At 41.9% G+C, this 20,560-nt stretch overlaps 1 protein-coding gene across 7 annotated transcripts in view; it reads left to right on the top strand.

Annotated features, from left to right (window-relative positions):
* LOC110979360 (uncharacterized) overlaps positions 1-20,560 on the top strand; it is a 43,921-nt gene that overhangs the window by 13,327 nt on the left and 10,034 nt on the right. For 5 of the 7 annotated variants that reach the window (XM_087140536.1, XM_022235085.2, XM_087140535.1 and 2 more), the window contains 12 exons: positions 370-525; positions 1,416-1,510; positions 2,624-7,369; positions 7,820-8,017; positions 9,284-9,416; positions 10,298-10,450; positions 11,861-12,022; positions 12,489-12,591; positions 13,217-13,348; positions 13,993-14,079; positions 14,393-14,491; positions 19,822-19,846. In XM_087140536.1, coding sequence (XP_086996662.1) covers positions 370-525; positions 1,416-1,510; positions 2,624-7,369; positions 7,820-8,017; positions 9,284-9,416; positions 10,298-10,450; positions 11,861-12,022; positions 12,489-12,591; positions 13,217-13,348; positions 13,993-14,079; positions 14,393-14,491; positions 19,822-19,846 — 6,089 coding nt within the window. The remainder of the gene's footprint in view (positions 1-369; positions 526-1,415; positions 1,511-2,623; positions 7,370-7,819; positions 8,018-9,283; positions 9,417-10,297; positions 10,451-11,860; positions 12,023-12,488; positions 12,592-13,216; positions 13,349-13,992; positions 14,080-14,392; positions 14,492-19,821; positions 19,847-20,560) is intronic. The other 2 variants (XM_087140537.1, XM_022235090.2) reach the window with 2 other exon arrangements.

Raw genomic sequence — 20,560 nt, 5'->3', positions numbered from 1 at the left:
CAGTCGCAAATTGAAGTGTTTTATATAAGGGTTATACAGTACATGTACGGTCGAAATTTCAACCCAGGAAACTGAATTTGGTTGAAATGGCAGTGATTTGAAATTTTTTTCTTTGTTGTGTGGGAGTTTTGTACACGAGAACAAAGGAAATACCCCACAAGTATACATGTACATATACAAGGGTGGGTGTACATGTCTGTGTTATGTTATTACCGGTGACAGAACAAACCCATGACTCTTGTTATAGCATGTACATTGTACACCTTAACCCTAACTCCCTAGGGTGTGTGCAAAATCATATTAATATTGGAGGATTCAGGACTGTTAGGGCTAGTTAATCGCATATTTTTTTTTTTTTTATCCAAACAGGTCCTATTCTGGTCGACACTGTCAACCTCTCTGCTTCAGCCTGCAAGGCTACAACTAAGGACATTGCCATGGTTGAGGCATTGTCGGAGATCTGTCCGGACCTCAACAAGGAAGAGATGTATCAGGAACTGCAGGAGGCGAAAGCAGACATGTCAGGTACTCTACGTATACACGGACATAACATGTTTGCCAGCCTTTATATTCATCGAACAGTGTGTCCATGTACATGTACTAGTAAGCTTCCTTTGAACATTCCAGGTTTGCTGTAGATGTTTCAGTCATTTCCTCATAGCTGAATATACATGTACATGTATGACTGGGCCAGTTAAAGAACAGTTCTTGTTTATCATAAGGAATACATGTACTGGTATTCAGCTTTTGCAGCGCACTTTTTCTTAAGATTGTGTTCTTCAAAATTCAGGCGTCACATGTAACTCTGCTGTTATGCGTAAGAATTAACCTTGCCTTGCTTTGGCATAGTGTAAAAACCGACAAAGAAGACCATTTTCTATGCAAAGAAATTGTGTCCATTTTTATTGGTGGATATCAAATGTATTGAACAGCCGTAAAAATGTGCATACATGTACATGTACACCTGGACACAGCCCTGGTACATGTTCATGTACGTGTGTACGTTGTTGTTTATGCGCATTTTAATCAGACGGAATTCCAGTCAGTTATTTATCTATGTACATGTGTCAGCATACATGTACATGTACATTAGGTGCATGGAGAAGGTATAGACATCATGACTCCTGATCATGAGATCTACTGTCTAATTCAGCTTCAGTGAAGCACACCTGTACCTGTTTCCCATGTACATGTAGACTTAAATTTCACCAGTGTCCTTGAATCTCCAGTCTCCAATAAACATGACGGTGAGGTTTTCCACTCTCAGTCTAGTACCCCACCTTCCGTTCTCTCATTTTTAACCGGCGTTCTCTCATTTTTAACCGGCTTTGGAAATCAGTCAGGATTTCATTGTCAGGTACGGACCATTCCATCTCTTAGTTTCATGTTGAGACTATTCTGCTTACCCTCACCAGATTTCTCAGTCACAGACATTCTGAGGAAGGATTTCAAATGTGTCTCTGGTTCTTCCATGAGTATTGGGATGAGTTCAATACTCATGCATCTCACAGTGAGTGGCTATCGTTTATTCTAACTTTATTCTCCAATTCAATGCAATTTTTCAGCCACCTTTCATGCCCTCCGGGTTGAAGTTAAAGACAAATTCATTGTTCTTTTGCATAGTGTGATGCAAACTACCATAACTTTTTTTTTTCAAGACATTGATTTTTGAAAGTTTCATTTTTCTTAGTAATTCTCAGTTTTGTATCTTTCACGCAATTTTATTCTTCAAAAATTGAACAACGTATAATTAAGCTTTTCATTCCATCAAATGTCATTCAACTTGTTTATGGCACTGTATAGAGTGATACCGGTATAGTACATGTAGCCTGTGACATTGAACAGAAACAAAAAATGGCTAATGTTCTTGCCATAACGGGGGATTTCCATACTACACGTAAGTGTAAGTGTTTATGTTTGTAAACCTGTTTTATCTTTAAGGCAGCTTAGGCATACATTATCTCATGGTGCCAGTGACTGTAAAAAGCTGTTCAGATAACATCATGACTTGCTATGCTGAGCTATGTAATCTAGACCATTTATCATCCATCTACAGCTTCTGTTTGGCCCAGCATGTGATAAAAAGTGCAAACTTTATGGCACTTAGAAATGCATTCTGTTACTGAACACATGAACATGCAGCTTTAGAAATTTACATTTACACTGTATGTTGGTCCGTCAGCTTGTACCCTGTGGTATTTTTATTTTCCTTTATTTAAAGGGCAATTATGGTACACTGCCTTGTGTTGTAGCATAGAGTTCTGTTCGAGGTTGAAGTGTGCTAAGATTGTTTAAACATGGTTAACATCAGTGCTATACATTTCATTGGTACACATTTCACTGGTACACATGTACATGTACTAATTATACATGTACCAGTATTTCTGCAGTTCGTATTTGTGTCCCTTACAATGTGCCATTATATACACGTACATGTATCATATTATTTCCCATGTACCGGTACATGTACATGTACTTGGCCGTTTAATGTTTCTGGCAGTACATTTAACAAGAAGCCACATTCATAGTGTAACTGAAGCCAAAGCCTTATTCCTTTGAACTCTTTGGTCTTCCAAACTCTTTTAAGTATAACTTGAAATTGTATCTGAATGTGTATTTTCAGGAATTTGTGGACAAGCCCGACATTGAGACAGGATTTCAAGATTTTTGCTCCTTGAAAAACCTGCGGCTTCTTGTCCTCATGGCTCTGACTGTCTCAGACGATGGCAAAGCACACAGGCAAATCTGTGTTTACTCCCCCAATTCCTCGGACTCAATGAAAGATGAATTGATCCAGACACTGGAAGAATCAACATCACCTGAGCTGAGTCTCTCAGAGTTGGCTACAAATGCCTCAGGATTGGTTGTTTACAACCAGGCCAATGTCAAGGCCTCCAGGAAGCGGGTTCTCCCCCTTGTGAAAGACTTTCTTAGCAGTCAGGAGGATTCCTCTGTGGATGAAGAACAAGAAACAGAGGAGGGAGTGGCAACAGAATTGGACCTGACTGACATGAACGACACCTTACTGAAGCTGTCCACCAAAGCCAGCAACGCCAATAATGCCAATGAGCAAGTCTCATCTGATGACCCATTTGGGATTGGGGATAGCCAAGTGATAAGCTCGCCCGATTCCAGCGGCATCGATGCCGGATCAGTACTCCTAGATTTAGACCCCTTCTCTGGAAATCAGGATGCAGCAGGGACCTCATTAAGTGGGGCATTTTCCTCAAGGGACAGTATGGATACCCTTGGCATCACGCCCTCCAGTCCCAGCAGCGATGTGATGGGATTTGGGAGTGAATCAGAGGACCTCCTTGGATTAGACAATTTTGGATCGGCTCAGCAGTCTGCAACTGAGGATCTTGGCATTGTTAATCCCCCTTCCAATCCATTTGCAGCTTCTGCAACAGGAGATGATACAGGTCTAGAGGCTTTTATGTCACAGCCAGTAGTCCCACTTGACAGTTCATCTGTGAGCAACACCTCAAATGACCTCTTCAGCTTTGATGCTGTTCCAGATTCAGAAGCAGCTGTCCTTGAATCGACCGTCTCTGCCTCATCGAATAATCCTTTTGCAGATGCTAGAGAATCAAGCAGTGGTGACCTGCTCGGCTTAGATCTCTTTTCGTCATCAGTCTCTGAGGCACCTGGTGCTACAGACATTGCAGTTGGTAATCCCTTCGCAGTCACAGATTCCACTGTCCAGACCTCTGTTTCAACAACTCTTGAGAGTTCTGAGACTGATCTGGGAGACTTCATGAATCAGCTCCCAGGAAGTCCTGATGCAGTGGATCAACAACTGTCAGATCCCTCTTCAGACATTCACATGGAAGTTGCAGTGGATAGCTCTGATGGCGTCCAAGGTACAATAAATGACAATCCCTTCGGGATACGTGCTGTTACATCTCCAAGTGAGTTCACAGATCAGTCCTCAGATAGTTTTACAGCAGAAAGTGCTAATCCATTTAAATTAACTGAACCGTCAACAGAAACTTCAACTAGTACAACAGTCGAGTCATCCGCAAGGAGCTTCAGTGCTGTCACAGACTATCATCCTGGAAGTCCAGGTTCTGGTGTTGCAGAAAAGCCATCTAATTTACTTGAGTCTGATCTCCACTCTGGTTCTTCTGGAGTGTTAGATGAACCTCCAGCCTCCATGATTATGGAGGGAGCAAGCTCCAATGTCTTTTATCAAGGTGACATTCAAACTGACCAATGTGACAGCCAAGCTCAAGAGCTTCTTCACCCAGCTCCAGATATAACAATTTCTCAAAGTTCAGACATTGACCAGGAGACCTCTGAAACAGAAGATGCAATCCTTGACAAAAAAGAGGAGCAGGTTTCAGATGACTCTCCATCTGATGAAAACCAAGATGTAAATAATGAGGTGGTAGCGACTGAGGCACAAGACCAGCAGTTTGGTGAAGAGCCACCAGAATATGAAGGACTCCACAAAACAGAAAAGGTGGAATTGGATAAAGGTGATCAGAGAAATGAGCTGGAGGAAGGGATTTCTCCAAAGTTTGATCTTGGCACCAAAATAATTGATGGCATTGTAGGAGATGGTCAAAGAGCTGCATCAGAAGAATCAGAGGATGAATTCCCCTCTGAGCTAAAGAAAACAGATCTTGCAGAGGCAGATCTAAATGAGATGTCTGCAGGTAGCTCACCGGAAGATGTGCCATCTGCTGAGAGTATTTCGGTCTCTGTTACACCGGACCAAGAACAAGTAGACAACCCACCACCAGAGTTCCTTGATGAAAAAGAATCTCTTGTTGAGTCAGGATCTCCTAAAGACAGCATGGCAGCAACGACAGCAGAAGAAGTACAGCAAAGCTTATGGGTTGAGGAAGACCAAGAAGAGCCCTCAGTAACCTTTGATGAGGATGAGATGGAAGGCCCTCACAAGGTGGGTTCAGATGTGGTAGAAACATCATTTGAAGTAAGTGCTGAATCGACAGTGCAAGACATGCACCTAGAAGTTGATCAGTCACATAATTATCAGGTTGAAGAATTGAAAGACACGGAGGAACTTTCAGGAGCCATTCAAGATGAACCTGGTGAAGAAAAAGTTGAGGTTGTGGCTGACAGTGCCCAGGAGGTACAAGAAAGTGAAGAAAGTCATGATTCATTTGCCAAAAGTGCAGTTTTTGAAACATTAATCGCAGATGCTTCAATTTTACAAGCATCTCTACTTCAGTTTGACACTGCAAAAGAGGAGGAAATAGTGTCTTCCCAAACAGTTGATCAAATGGAATTGGTTCCTGGCTCAGTGGATGAGATCTTGTCCCCAGAAAGCCCTGTTGTACAAGATGTGCAGGAAAATGACAGACTCACAGTGAACAGAGTTGATGATGCTGGAGACGATTTCCAAGAGAAGGAAGAAGGTGGAGAAGGTGATATCAGTCTTTCAGAAGAGAGATCAACAGTTTTAGACTATCAATCTAATAAAGAGTTAGAAACAGAAGTACATGCACATGCACCACATCCAGAAGTGGAGAAGGAGGAAGAAATACTAATACCAGTGTCAACAGACCTTCTGGAGTCTGTTCCAGATGTGATGGACAAGGCCTCTGCTCCAGAAAGTTCCACGACGCCTGATGTCCTCCCTCTTGACTTATCCGTGGGAGCTGCTGCATCCCTGGAACAGAACTTTTCTCCCGTATCTGATGAGGGCCCTGCTCGCTCCAGTGGAATTACAAGCCCGGACAGTGAGTTCACCTCGGACGCAATTTCTGAGGACCCATCCAGTGGAGACTCGTATGTAGTGACAGACCTGTCGCATGAAGTCAGCAACTTTCAGATAGGTGACATTCAAGAGGAGGTTGAGGAGGAAGAAAATCAACTGGGAGAGTCAAAAGGAGATATGGGAGCAGGTGCTCCAGTAGGTGAAGTTGAAGTTCTTGAAAAGCAAGTAAATGGCATTCCAAGCTTGACTGCCCCAGAAGACTTCTCTGGTGAGGGACAAGTGGGTGTCATTGACAACTATTACGCAGAAGAGACAACCACTGACAGAGGAGTGATGGACACAATTCCTATTCCAACTGATGTTGGTTTTGCCAGTTCAGGAAGAAGCAGTCCTCAAAATGCACTTGAAGGAGCAGACAGTGGTCTTCTGCAAGAGGAAGCCCGTGACTTAGTACAAGCTGCCATCAAGATGGCAAAGTTTGCATTCTTGGAAGAAAAACAACAACAGACTCTGAAAAGTCCAGGAGAGATTCACGCAGAGGCTCCTGATGAGCAGCTGGTCAGTGCCGCTGAAGTGGAAGATGTAATCCAGAGTTCAGAAGCAACAGAGCAAGAATCTGCTTTGCCGTCATCTGAAGTCTCAGTCAGTGTGGAAGCTAGGGCAGAAGGCCTTACTGATGGGACAGCAGACCATTTGGAATCCCTTGGCAAAGGCCAACATGTGTTGGGTCCTGAAGCTCCCAAAGAGGTTTCAGTGGAGCCACCTCAATTTACAGTTGAGGAAGAGATACCACAGGTCATGGTATCTCAAGAAGAATCCCAGATGACAGTTAACAAAGAGCTACCTTTACAGGAGCATCCATCTGCTGAGGAAGGAGAAGGCCTACCAACTGACCAGAATGTTCTTCCACAAGCTGATAGCCCTCTTGAGGAGGAACTGATTGCTAGATCAGAAATGCCAACTGAGCAGGGGGTCCCCCATGAAGCAGATCAGGAGTCACAAGAATCTGTACAGCAGTTGGAAGAGAAGCATCCTCTCAGTTTGTCCATCACTGCAGACATGGAGCCAAAGGATGAGATTGAAGAAGCCCCTCAGTCCCCAATTGAAGTCAATGTTGTCATAAGTAAACAGGGACTCCAAGACATCAGCAGTAATTCTGAGGAGGTGACCAGCCAGTCAACCACAGGCAAAACAAAGCTGACAGTCGAAGACTCCATGAAGGACGTGGACATAGAAATCGAGAGCGACAACCAGCAGACCTCCTTGTTTGGACTGGCTGACATCCTGGAGTATGTCAACCCTGATGGTAAGGTAGAGAGCTCCACAGCAGACCCGCACATCAGGCCCTCAACCCTGCCTCTGACAACCAAGTCAACGCCTAAATCGGCCCGGCTGCTCTCCTCCGGGACACCCATTTCAATGCTGTCGGACACGGGCACGCCCTTGACACCAATCAGCTTGAGAAGCCTCGATATGTTGACATCCGATACAGGGACCGACGAAGACACGTTGGACAGGATGGAAGAGGGAGAGGCGGAGACTGGGAAACCATCTGAAAGGATGTCTCCTCCTGCTGCTAAGAGGTGCTTGTCCATCGATGCTGATGTGGTGCAAGACATCCATGGGGAATGGGATGACAGCAAGAAGTTGATGGAGGTGATCGTTGAAAAAGAACGAACAGTAAGTGAACGCATATTCCTTATATTATATTCCATATATTTTATATAAATTTGAGTTGCACCCAGAAGAATTTCAAATTTAAAATGCAATCATTCACTACGTCTGTGTGGTGTGTATGCTTTATTGGAAAGAATTATTGAAATGACTAAACTTAAAGACAGACTTGCAACACCTAATCAAAGAGTGCAATTTCAATCATGTTTCATTCAGTTTTCCAAATTTCTGAAACGATGTCATTTCTTCACATTCATGTAGCTGTTACAGTTTAAGATCTCTACAGTCAGCAGTTTTCAGCAGCTGTTTTATATTATCATTTACAAATCCATGAAAAACAAAAGATTGCATCTTTCAGGAAATGATTGACATGCATTGCAATGTGCAGGAAGTAACCTCAGCTGACTCAGCATTGGTTTACTCGTGGTGCTTTGTCAAACTTCCTTGACCTTCTAGAAATCTCTCATCGAGAACCAAGAGAGGAAGTCCCCCCAGCGGACAATGTCTGTGGCCACGGCACAAGCCAAGAAGAACATGGAGGGGGTGGAGTTGCCGGACGAGTGGCAAGACGACGAGTTTGCCCAACAGAAGCTGGCGGGCGTGGACAGCCAGCAAGAGGAGGATTCATTCTTCAAAAGGAGGGTGCCACCCAAGGTAAATTAAACAAAGTACATGTACATGCACTGGCATGATTTTGTGAAGCTTGTTCGTGGGTTCTTTGTGTGTTGTTGTAATTGATGAAGCCCTTAGCCTTAATGTGATCAAAAATGAGTAATATCCTTGGGAGAGCAGGATAATCGGCTGCAGTATTTGATTCTTACCTAGTGTGATGGTGCGAGACAGTTACAGTTTAAAGGTACCATAAAACACATGCTCTGACAGGCTTGTGGGAAGCTTGTTCATGGGGCTGATTCCCATGGTTATGCATGATGAAGCCTTTGCTTGGATATGATTTAGAAGGTAGAGTAAGTGCAAATGCCTTGTCATTTGTTTGTGATCCATTTCTACGACAGTGGTATAAGAGAATTTAATGCATTACCACTTGCATTATATTGTATGCTTTCTGTGATGAGTCTCTAAACTCATGGAGTGCTAGGGTAGTTTAAGGTGGTACTGGGAGTAAAATACAGGGCTGTTTTAGTCAGTTGCAGGGACTATAAGGGCTGAGTGCAAAGATTGATATGGATTACCAGTAGGGCTGTGATGAGTACTTTGTACCCAAAACCTGACTGTTGAATACAGAAACCTGATTCCATTTTGTTGAACTTACTACCCGAAACTACTTTGGGGAAATTTTGGTCCATCATTTTAGAAAGGCATGCACCCTTTTCTATTGATACTTGCTAGAAAACTATTTGAAAAAAATCTGAATAAAACATCTTTTGAGACCGTGTACCAACAATTCCGCGTAGTCTACGTTGGAGATGTTTACATTATTGTGAGACTTACGGGAAGAGATGCAGTTTTTTAATACCGTAGTAACATGTGGACGTTGACGGCCTGGATAAACTTTACTTCTGCATTTTGCTCTGATCTCAACAATAATTATGGGTACCCAGGCAATCGTCTGTTATGGGAATTGGGTATGTGGGTACCTGCCTGTAATGGGAATTGGGTACCCGGTTCCCAAACTACCCCAGCCATAAATGAACACCACTACATACTAAACTGTGCCTTTCAACAGATAGAAACAGCCGTTACTTGATTTCAACAAAGGTTAGTACTGTAAATACAAACATTTGAAGTTCTTTTGTAGTTTGTCAAGTTTTTTAAGGGCTTGAGTTTCCCAAACAGAGTTCTGAAAGTGATCTCTGCATGCAGATTCTGGGCAAAACAGAAGGAAAGCATAGTAATGTTTTGTCCTTCCTGCGTGCTTGTCATGCAAATGTTGAGATGATGCCAGATGACCTTGATTTACAGGATAGCAAGCTTGGGACCCGACACAGCATGCTGTCTGACGATGGCTCAGTGGAAGGCATGAGTGCTTGGGCAGAGAGGCTGGCTGGGGACGACGACTTTGACGAAGAGGACATGGATGAGTCTCCGTTGCCAGGTAGCGCAAAGATCTCACAAGGCTTAAACAGTAGTGAAAGCAGCAGTTGGGTGCTACAGAGGTGTAGTCTGTACAGTGTACATGGTATTAACTTGTACACAAATCTCATGGGCCTTACTGTGAAACTGAAAGATAAACAGCATTTTTTTCCTCTTGAAATGAGAAAAGTCTCAGATTATGAAGAAATCTAGGATGATTTGCTAGGTCACTTCAGAACCAGGTGTCAGTAGCACTTTACCAACTAAATTCCAATGTTTTTACCTCAGTCCACATTTGTTCATCCCTGCGAATGGAGAATACCGTTTAGAAAGTGCTCTGTTTCAAAGTAAGGTTCGGCAAAACTTAAAGCGATAGTTTGAAAGGCAATAATTTAGTCCCTACACGCAGCAAGCAACTGCCCAGCCGATGGCTTGGCAGATCTCACCCAAGCTTTATGATAGCTATCTCCCTTTTTTCTGCTCAGATTCCTTGCTTTTTCCTCAACGGTCAGGGTATATAGTTGGTGCCTTCCAATCCCACAGCAGATTTTCAAGGTTCACAGTTTACATCAATTAGGCCATGGAAGTGCGTACTTGTTTTGCTTGGTTTCCTCCAATGAAGAAATACCGTGTTGACTTTTCCGAGTTTGTCTCAGAAATGAAATACTGGACACTGTGTAGACTATCCTCTGGATTGGGTGATCTCTGGGTGAAACTTTTTTATAGCGTCATCAGCCATCGGTTTAAACTTCACACAGCTCTTGTTACCAATGAAAAGTGACCCACAAATTACTGCAGTCGCTTGCTAGTTTGCATTTCTAGTTGCCAAAAAAAAATATGGTTTCCACATCACCCTCCCTTTGCATGCTGAAAAATTCACAAATCGAAAACTTCAACTCTTAGCCGAGGGCCGTGACCAGCGAAGCTGGAGTAACAGTCCCAAGAAGGTGGTCCCCATCCCCGCGGGGTTGTCCCTGAGCATGGAAGGGGATGCCACGAGTGTCCCCTCGACGCCTGCCATCCTCACACCCAGCAGTGCCGAGATGTCCTGGGACGGTAAGCTTTGGACGATACCGCCCGCTGTCCACACTCCATCCTCTCGCGTCACGCTGGTAGCAGACTAACCGCCATCAGACTAATCAACATGCAGCATTCCTGTTTAACATCTTACGGATTAGTTGCTCAGACATTGTTCTTTTTTTTTTTCCTTTGGTTTGTTCTGTCTGTCAGTTTCTATGAAGTGGGATTTATTTTTGTTATGGTCCTGTTTTGTGCGTGATCTGTCGCAAATGGATTTTGTTCTGCTACGGTGTGTGTCTGGTCTACCTTGCCTCTGTCCTGTTCTGACCTGATCTGTTCTGTTTCAATCTGTTCTGTACCATTCTTGTCATGCACATTTTGTGCATTGCACTCATGATGTCTCCATTCTTTGTCCTTTCTGTGATACCCATTGTGTAATGTACATCCACTTACACCTGCAGTAATCCCCCTGAAGACACCTATTAGCACTCCTGTATCAAGTCGGTGAAAAAAAAACAACTGTTGATACTGTTGATGACATGTGGCTTACCCATTAATTAAAACAATGGAAGAATGTCTTGCATGACCAGTTCACACATTCAAAAGGGACAGAATTTCACTGATTTTGAATTGATTTTGCGCACTCGCTGCAAAAATTATCATCTGAGCCATGTGCATTAGTCAAAAATGGAACTCCAGTGTCACCTATGAAAACTGTGAAGAGGGGTGTTCTACAGTCTTAGTCAAGGGCCAAGTTATGTGTTGAGCCCGTTGTCTCTTTGTAATCCCCTTAAGTTTATGTAGGGTTTTCTTTGGTCTTGTTTGATTTTCTTTGTTCCTGTTCAATCAGGAGCACCCAGACATTAATCCTGACATCCCACCCTATCACTTTCAATTCTGTCTGTTTACACCCAGACATTAATCCTGACATCCCACCCTGTCACTTTCAAGTCCACTTCTGTTTACACCCAGACATTAATCCTAACATCCCGTGTATTTTTTCTAATTGATTCCGGCTTTCAACCATCATGATGGGGTTCTATTCATTGATGATCATTTCTCTTTTCTGTAACTTTCCAATATTATCTGTCTGTTTCACTAAAATTGTTTGTTTTTCTCCCTGCTCAAGTTAGCATGTTACTTGCTGTTCTTTTCTAATCGGTTTTCTGTTTCTGTTAACTTATCTGGTCATTGTTGTTGACGTCCTTCTGTTCTTCTGGTAGTACTTGTTTCTACCGTTTTCTAAAGTTAATGTATAATTTCACGGTTTGTTTTTCTCTGTGTGGAAGCTTCATCCGTTCCCGTTTTGTGTATAAAGAACTTGTCCCAGTTCAGTATTGAGTCATTGGTGGTCTCAAAGGAAATAAGCGGGATCTTTGAAACTTGCCCAAGTCTTTTCTTTATTTTATTTTGTTTTATTTATTCCTTTAATTTTTTTCTTACCAGATGACACCTTGCAGTCCCCGGGGGTGGAGCCCATTCCCGAGTACACCGCCCAAGAGGAGATGGAGGACCGACGAAACTGGCGCAAGGTGGTCATCGCCAACAAGGAGTTCACCCTGGACATGAGAGCCATCAATCCCTATAAGAAGGTGCTCTCTCACGGAGGTAGGTAGATGTGATTCCTTCAAATGTGTCCTGCTGGAAGGCACTTGACTTTTAATTAAGTCAGCTCCTTTTGGAATCGTGGCACAGCTTAGCTGAGGAGAACTCCAGATTCTGGTTGGCCATGAACACATTGCTCCAAAATTTGGTGTATGTCTAAAGGCACCCATTATGCACACCCATAAGCAGATGTTGTCTTTATGGTCATTTATACTATGTTCAAAGCCAAGCACAAGTCCTTTTAAATCTGTCCAAACTGATAGAAGTTTTTTCCAACATTTGCATTTGCTTTCTCACACGAGTATAATCAAAATTGGTCTCACTGATCATTTGAAAGGGAAACAGTATTGCCAATCATTGTCTGGTTTGTGAGGCAGTTTCTTGGTTCTGAGATTTTTTTTTTCCTTTGAGTCATAAACCAACATTGTTACTATTTATTGTGGCGCATTTTCCTGTTTTCTTTGGACAGGTTACTATGGTGATGGAGTGAATGCCATTATTGTATTGGCATCCTGCTACATGCCAGACAGGTCTCGCAAAGATTACAACTACATCATGAACAACCTCTTCCTGTAAGTTGCGCATCAGATTTGTTGGGAGTGATAGCAGAGATCAGAATTCCAGGAATTTCTGGCCATTGGGATACACTCTTTCTTGTGCAATTTGAGCTGGGTGATGCATCACTGGCTCCATCACCCGGGTTATTTTTCTTGCCACATTTTGTTCAGAGTTCACAGTTTTGAGTTGATCCATTTTCGTCAATGAAGGCTCTTAAACAGAACTATTTGATCAGTGACTGTGGAATGCATGTTTTCACGTGTTGTTGACCATGTTAACCCTCTATTTGTAATGTATGATCAATATGTCCAGATGCCTTGAAGATAAAAAAAACCCAAGCTGTTGAACAAAAGTCCAGCTCACAATATTCTGCTATATGTGTAAACAGTTCAGATGTCCTTGCCACTTAAATAAATGAGCTACAGTTTCAGCCATCACCTGAAGTAAATGTATTGTTTTAATTGCTGATGGTTTTGAACCAGTGAGATTTTTGCAATTTTGCACTAAGAAAAGAAGAAAAAAGTCCTCTTTTTTTCTTAACTTCTCACTTCTCAACGAGCACATTAGCAGTAATGCTTCAAACTGATTTGAGACCATATCTCAGACTCCAACATGCATGTTTGTGACTGTGCATCCCAGATACGTCATTAGCACTTTAGAACTGCTGGTAGCCAACGAGTACATGATTGTATACTTCCACGGTGCAGCTCCCAAGAATCGCATCCCCAGCCTGAACTGGATGAGGAAATGCTATCAGATGATCGACAGAAAGTAAGCCGACAGTCCGTAATTTGGAGCAATGATCAGTAACTGGAAAATACGTGTATTTCTGCACGTTTTCACCCCAGCTGATTCCCAGTTTCTACCCCACTTGAACTCTCAATTCTTGAGTTCTTGAACTCTGAGCACAGCTGGATTGAAGAAGTAATATATTGGGCAATTCTGTGAATTTGCAAAGTCATCTGTGAACTGGCTTTTCAACTTCAGTGTTTGGCCAAAGATAAACATTAGAAATAGATTGTCATTCTGATGGTATGTAAATGTAAACATCCTGAAACCGTTCAACTATCTGGAAAGATGTCTGTGTCTCAACATCATTGCAAGACACCTCAGCTAACCCATTGTGCTAGGTGCATGTGCTGAGGCGTGATTACATGTACCATGATAGTCATGCAGGGGGTTCCTTCTGAGAGCCGGGTGTATGACTGAGCAGAGAGTTTGACAGCCCTGACAGAGGGGCCTTTAATGTGATAATTTCATGTACCCCTTTGTTAAGTTTCAAAGACCAGACAGGGTAGTGCGGTCGCTCTTGAAGCCTTTGCCAGCTTGTCCAGAGCTAAATGTGGTCAAACAGTATATTACAGAACAGCAAGCTGGCCTAAGTTTTCACTGATTGTCATGCCTTTTGTCTCCAGACTTCGCAAAAACCTAAAGGGCTTGTACATTGTCCATCCTACGACATGGCTGAGGACCATCATACGATTCACAAGGCCATTCATAAGGTTGGTGAACCATGTATCATGAGTTTGCATTTTTAGCATTTTTTTTCCTATTTGTGGTTTTGGTTGGGTTGGCTTGGGTTTTGGGTTGGTTTGGGTTTTGGGTTGGGTTTTGGGTTGGTTTGGGTTGGGTTGGTTTGGTTTTGGTTGGGTTGGGTTGATTTGGTTTTGGTTGGGTTGGTTTGGGTTGGGTTGGGTTTTAGGTATGACTTTGGTTTGGCTTTGGGTTGGGTTTTGGTTAAATTTTAGTTGGTTTTGGGCTTTGCATGCAATGAAAATTGTATTTTCAAATATTTTTAACATTCGCTTTCACCAGTTCTAAGTTCAGCCGAAAACTGAAGTTTGTGGAAACCCTGGATGAATTATCCAATCTGGTCAGCATGGAGTACATTTATGTGCCAGATGAGGTCAGAAGGTTAGTGCACAGGCTTCCTTGGATCCATTTTCCACTTGGCAGTGCAAAGGCATTTTGATAATCATCTCATTTTTCAGAAATTCCAAACATATTCCTAAATGTCATTAAAATATTGTTTGATCATTTGATAGAGTGCTGCTATTGTGTTCAGTGGTTGAAGGGTTTGAATTCTGCCTTGTATTTCTTCATCAAGCCCCAAATGTGTTTGCTGGATTCTCCCCCTGGTGTTTTCGGGGGGCTTTGACACTCTTTGCTTTAATTAAGCTTCCTACAAATCTTTCTGTTAAATATCTCAGAGGATGAAGGATATGTTGGTATGAAAAATATCAAGTGACAAAATATTGCATCAAGTCCAATTTAGGACATGGATCAAAATCCGTGGAGGATAATGTGAGAAACGGTGGTTAATTCAAGTCACAACATCTACCTCTGCCTACTCTGCTGTTGGCAAGGATAGTCTAAGATTTGAACTATGTGGACCACAGTTTCTGATGAATCTGTGTTTTTTTTTTGTTTTTTGCTGCTTTCAAATGAACATGTTTAATATTTTTTGCCCGAAAATCACAAGTAGTGTTTTGCCACTTTGATTTCTGATATTAAAATTGAGCATGAGTCTAGAATGGCTCAAGAGTTGTACTTTCACTCTTGCACGTGTAAATCAAATAAAGAAATGCGCAAAAAGCGTAGGGAGGTTTGCGCATTGCGACGTGTGGTTCAAAAGTCAATGAAGATGTGTTGTTTGTTTTACATTGCTCTCTTGGATTTAGCATTATAGTAAATATATTTGTCATGGGTACGTGTACATGTAGTTAAATGTATGTATATTAGCTTGGTGCTATTGTTGAATCTTTCCCTGTAAGAATCAATCTGAGCCTTTAATGTCTGCAGAGTGCTTTGATGTACACTGAGTGTTGCATTCATGTAGAACTCACATCTCTCAACCATTGTAGATGGCATGCCTTGTTAACCAGTTACCCGCTCTGTGAAAATGAGTCGGGCATCACAAATTGATGTCTGGATTTGATGACTCTATTGAAAAATAATGAAGTAATATATATGTAAGCTTTTGTTCGGTTTCCTTGACCATTGTGGACCCTTCAGATCTATGGAAATTTGCACCTTTTTCTTAAAATTTTGAGCATCTGTACTGCAGACAACAAATTTGAAAAAGGAAAACTTTGCATTTTTGACTCCAAGTTTCCAAGTTACATCTTGACTGCTTGAAGCATCTCAGAAGACTTGATACATGATTTGCTTACAAAAAGTTGACATTGATTTGTTTAGGAAGCAGAATATCAGCATAAGAAACTTGTTACTTTCAAGATATTTTCGCTACTGAATATGTCCTTATGCATAGCAACACTTTGAACGATGTTGGACTCATTTTCATAATACAAGACACATGCTTGAATGTACCATCCTACTGTAGGTAGGGGTGGGGCAGTTCATGCATAAAGGGGTGATAATTTCGTAGTTCCATTCAGAAGGACTTGAAGTGTTTTCCAAGGAATTCTTGACCCTCACGTGCATACTAATTCACTTCTCTTTGGCTGTCTTCACCTTCGGCTGTTGCTAACCATTCTCCTGATATGCTTTCATTTTGATGGTAGTTATCCCATTTGACATTAAAGGTTTATGCCTACTCAGGCGTGGGAATAATGGACTGGTGCATGTAGTTACCTCTCTGCCTCAATGTCCCACTGCCATGTCTGACTGTTATGGCTGTGGCTAGCAGTAGCACTTGCAGCTATGGTAGCCATTGTGCGGCCACTTTCCATAGATGTGTGTGTTATTCCAAGCTGCAGCCAGTTGATTCGGACACGGTCTCAGACATCAAGTCAGACTAGCCTCTGACACTTTTGGGCATGTACATTCTTTGTAATGTACATGCTGTTGTCCAGCGCCCTCTCGTGGTCACCTTGGAATGTACATGTGGCAACCTTGCCATGTGCAAACTGTGTAGGCTACCATCTTGGCTTAAACACATTCAGATTCAGGCTGCATCCCACTCTCTTGTCTAGGGCTAGGTCTAGGTCTTTGCTCCATTGGAAACGCATGGAGACGCGCAGACAGTAGACCTAGCCCGTTTCGGACACGGCCCCAGAGTCTCTTCTCGCACTCTCAGTCTTGCCCTAGCGCTACAGAGCTGGCACACGCTGTGTACATATCAGGCATGTTACATTTCTTTTGATCAGCTTATTTCCCTTTTTTTTTTTTACTTCTAAAGCATGCCATTAAAAACTGAAAAGAAATACTGTACAAAATCTGGCTTTGTTTGAGATTTCTTTTGTCTGAATACGGGCGATTCACAATAGTGCGCCGCCAAGAGTTTGCAATGCGTTGGCCAATCATAACGCGTAAAATTTGTCGACCCTTTCCAAACGCGCTCTGGGTCGACAAATTTCGCGCATTGTGATTGGCCAACGTGTGATTGGCGCACTATTGTGAAACGGCCGTATTCCCCGCTTGCATGCCTGATGCACATGTACACTTATGATACAGAGTATGAGAAATTTGTTAGTGGGTACTACACTTATTCAATATTCAGACGCCACAGAATTGTGCTGACCTTCAAGACAGGCCTAGCCTTTCTCATTTTATTAAAAGGGACTAGAGCGTAGAACCCCCATACGGTGCTAGGCGTGAGGTCCAGTCAGGGCCAGTAGGCAACCATTAAATGATTGACTTCAGTGATTAATTTTTCTGGTTTGCTGATTTCTGTTCTGTTCTTTTCACTGGATGAAACCTTATAACATTTTGACTTTTTTGTCTACGGATATGTACATGTATTTGTGGAATTGTGTCTCAGAGTATTATTACTGGAGGGATTGGTGTTTTGAGCAACTTTGTCCAAATTGATTTCCAAGTTTTCTTACAGTGTTGAGTTTGATTGATGCATTCCATATTTAAACAGCATTATAAATTATATCGGCATTGCAAAAGGTTGTTACATGGTAGCTACATAAATACTGTGAGAGTGAAGCCCAAGCTGTGTGACACTGTTTCCCTCAAAAAGATAAACTCAGTGACACCTTCATTCACTCACAAAAAACAGACACAAGCAACTGTATCAATGTCGGTGATTGACACGCCACAGTGAATGTATTGAATATGTCCTTGCAAATTTTATTCCCTCTGAAAGGCAAATATCTTTCAAATATCACAGCGCTGCTTGGTTACATAAGGTTACATGGAAACAAATGGATACAGGAAAAACAGCGAAGAAAGAAAACTGAAGGACATCAACCTTTAAAATCACACAAAACATGTTTTTTTAATTTAATGATAAACCAAAAAGAGTAATTATGAAGGTGAGGGATAACCTGGCAATTGTGCCTGAACTTAATGAGGCAAATTGTTCAAACTTCAGAATATTTTGGACATTTTCAGAAACGGGAGAAATCTGACCCATTCTAGTTACATGACCGTGACATTTGTTGAATTATTTGTTTTTTATACATATTCTCCAGATCAATCAGAATCATTGGGACCATCACATTTAAATAGAAGAGCATGTTTAATAGTGTTCTCAAGCAAATTTTGCTTGAAATGTTTGTCGGTTTGTAGATTAAAATGTAACCATTAATGATGAAAAAGGATAATATAATAAAAAACGCAAAAAAAATAAAAATCTCTAGAACCCCTTTCAGGTTTCAAGGGAGCCTGAGGATATTCCTGTATAGCTTATGCATCACATTTAGGGGAGGGGTCCCCCTCTGCTGCATATCATGCTGGGTAGCCAGCTAGTGTGGGCTCACCATAACATATCCTAAAACCGGCTCCTGGTAAATGAACAGGGTAGTCTCCTGACAACGGACGGAGCAAACCACGCATACTCCCAACAGAGTTATTTTTGTATGGTGCTATTGTAAACCTTTTACTTGACTTCAACTGGGAGTGTTTCGCCTGCACACTTAAACCAAACGTTTGATTTTGCTGCCGATGCAGTCATCTCATTCTAGTCCTGGAACTCGTACACGTACTCTTCCGATCATTCTGGATTGCTTGTGGTCTAAAAAGGTCTCCCATGTTTGTGTTTGGCCCATACCGGTAGCCTGCCCTTTTGTGGACTGAAAGTGTTGACGACCAAAGCTTTAATGCAATGCTTACTTCAAAATAAAATTTGAATGTCATAAGTGAAGGGCCCATTTATGAAAACATGTAAATGCAGTATCACGATGAAATTTGACTAGAATTTCCAATGCCTGAAATCTGAACCTGCCGTGACCTTTTGGTGTAGATGGTGTTTGTGTTGACAAGTTTCTCTGTGTCCGGTTCCTCCTTTTGTTAGTTTCTTCAGTGGTGTGTTTAGAAAGATTCCCCCCACGTTTGCATGCATGCAAATCCTCGTGTCTTGGCCTGATGTTTGGTACATCACAAATGCCTGCACCTCACAGTCTGCATTTTTTTTCCCTTGTCGTTTTTCAAGCGTTGCTTGGTGTTTTTTTATTTTGAGACACTTGAAAAGTCGAAACAGATCTGCCGCAGTACAGTGTAATATTAAGCGTAATTTTCAAAAGGATGCCTTATAGCCTGTGTCATTAGATAAATCCCTCATAACCATCCCCAACCAGCCAAAGCCTTGTTACAATTTGTTCAGATGAATATGCTGCACTAGTAAACTGGAATACCACAAATAAACAAAAGCGCCGTTGTTTATGTGTTCTGTCTACTATATGTGTATGGTATGGGCATTTACCAGGATGAGAACAGAATTAACCTTGGGTATTTGGACATGCAGACTTTACAATCAATTAACTTACTTGAGATTGGACAGTGTTTCAAATGGTTAACTGCAAACTGGCACGTGCTGCATGTATTGTGACTTAGGCTATGTCTGAAGTGGGATGTTCAATGTAGCTACCTACGCACTCCAACAAGCAATAGAACATATCACCCAATTCAGATGAGGCTCATTTGTTGGACTGCTGATATACAAAGAAGCTTTAGCCTGGTTTCCGTTTTAACATACATGTACCAAACATCCTAGAAATGTTGAAATGCTTTTGGTGCCCATCCTCTGAGGGTGGAGGTGCCACCAACCTGTGGACTTTCTTGTGAGCTTAGGTATTTATAACAAATACGGCTGGGTGTCTTTGTAAATCCTCCAATGTCAACCTTTTGATCAGTTAATATCTGATCAGTGATTATGATGATGGTTTTTATCTTATTTCACGAGTGGTATAGTATTCCGATATGGGACAGTTGGAGTGACGTGACTATTTGTTGGAGCAGTCTCCTTTCAGTGTGTCCATTTGCATTCACCATAATTTTTCCCACCTTACTTCTTCCACCCTCTTTTATGGTTGTCTGCGCCTACCATTCTGCAGATTTGACGAACACAAGAAACAGAAGGTAATTTCATGGTCAACTTTCCAATTCTCAAGTTTGATTTTCCTTTTTTCCAATGAAGCATTTTTCTCCCACGACAGTATGTATTCAGACTTTAGAATCGTAGTCTCAACAGAAGGGTGAAAATGTCGGCCATTTTGTCACTTTTGTCACAATACCCATTTCTCTTTCCAAAATTGGTGTGATCATTTGCAGTGTTCATTCACCTTCCCTTTAAAAAAATCATTAAAAAAGTATTGGCTCCTTCTTGGCTGTCACTTTTTATACGAAATTTGTTAGTTTTAAGAAGTCCTCGCTGTTTTTTCTCACAGTTGCAGCGTGCATGTAATGATCATAGTAGGTATATGCTCTTTGGACCCATGCTTGCCCTGTTGCCCAGTGTAATGATAGAACCAATCTTGGCAATAGCAGAGAGTAAACTACATTCATATGTACTTGCATAGGTAGCTATTCCCTCTTAGTAGATTTTGAACTGCAGAAAAAAAGTAGCATCGGCATATCCCTGCAGAAAAGTTTGGTTAGCAAATAGATTGCATAGATTTCCGATGCCTTGGCCCCGACAGCATTTTACTCGTTCGGTTAATCTGTGTTATCAGTTTGCATTCTATTTGCACTGGGACTTTCTTGAAAGTCCCTTTGAAGTACATATGCATGGGTGGCTCTGATGAAGGAAAAGCATTCCTGTAACTACTTTCATTGCTGGGCTGGTACTTAGAC

Source organism: Acanthaster planci, linkage group LG08 (assembly GCF_054643075.1).
Source record: "Acanthaster planci isolate LZ-2023a linkage group LG08, COTS_SCS, whole genome shotgun sequence".
NCBI lineage: Eukaryota > Metazoa > Echinodermata > Asteroidea > Valvatida > Acanthasteridae > Acanthaster > Acanthaster planci.
This window is presented reverse-complemented; position numbering and strand designations above follow the sequence as displayed.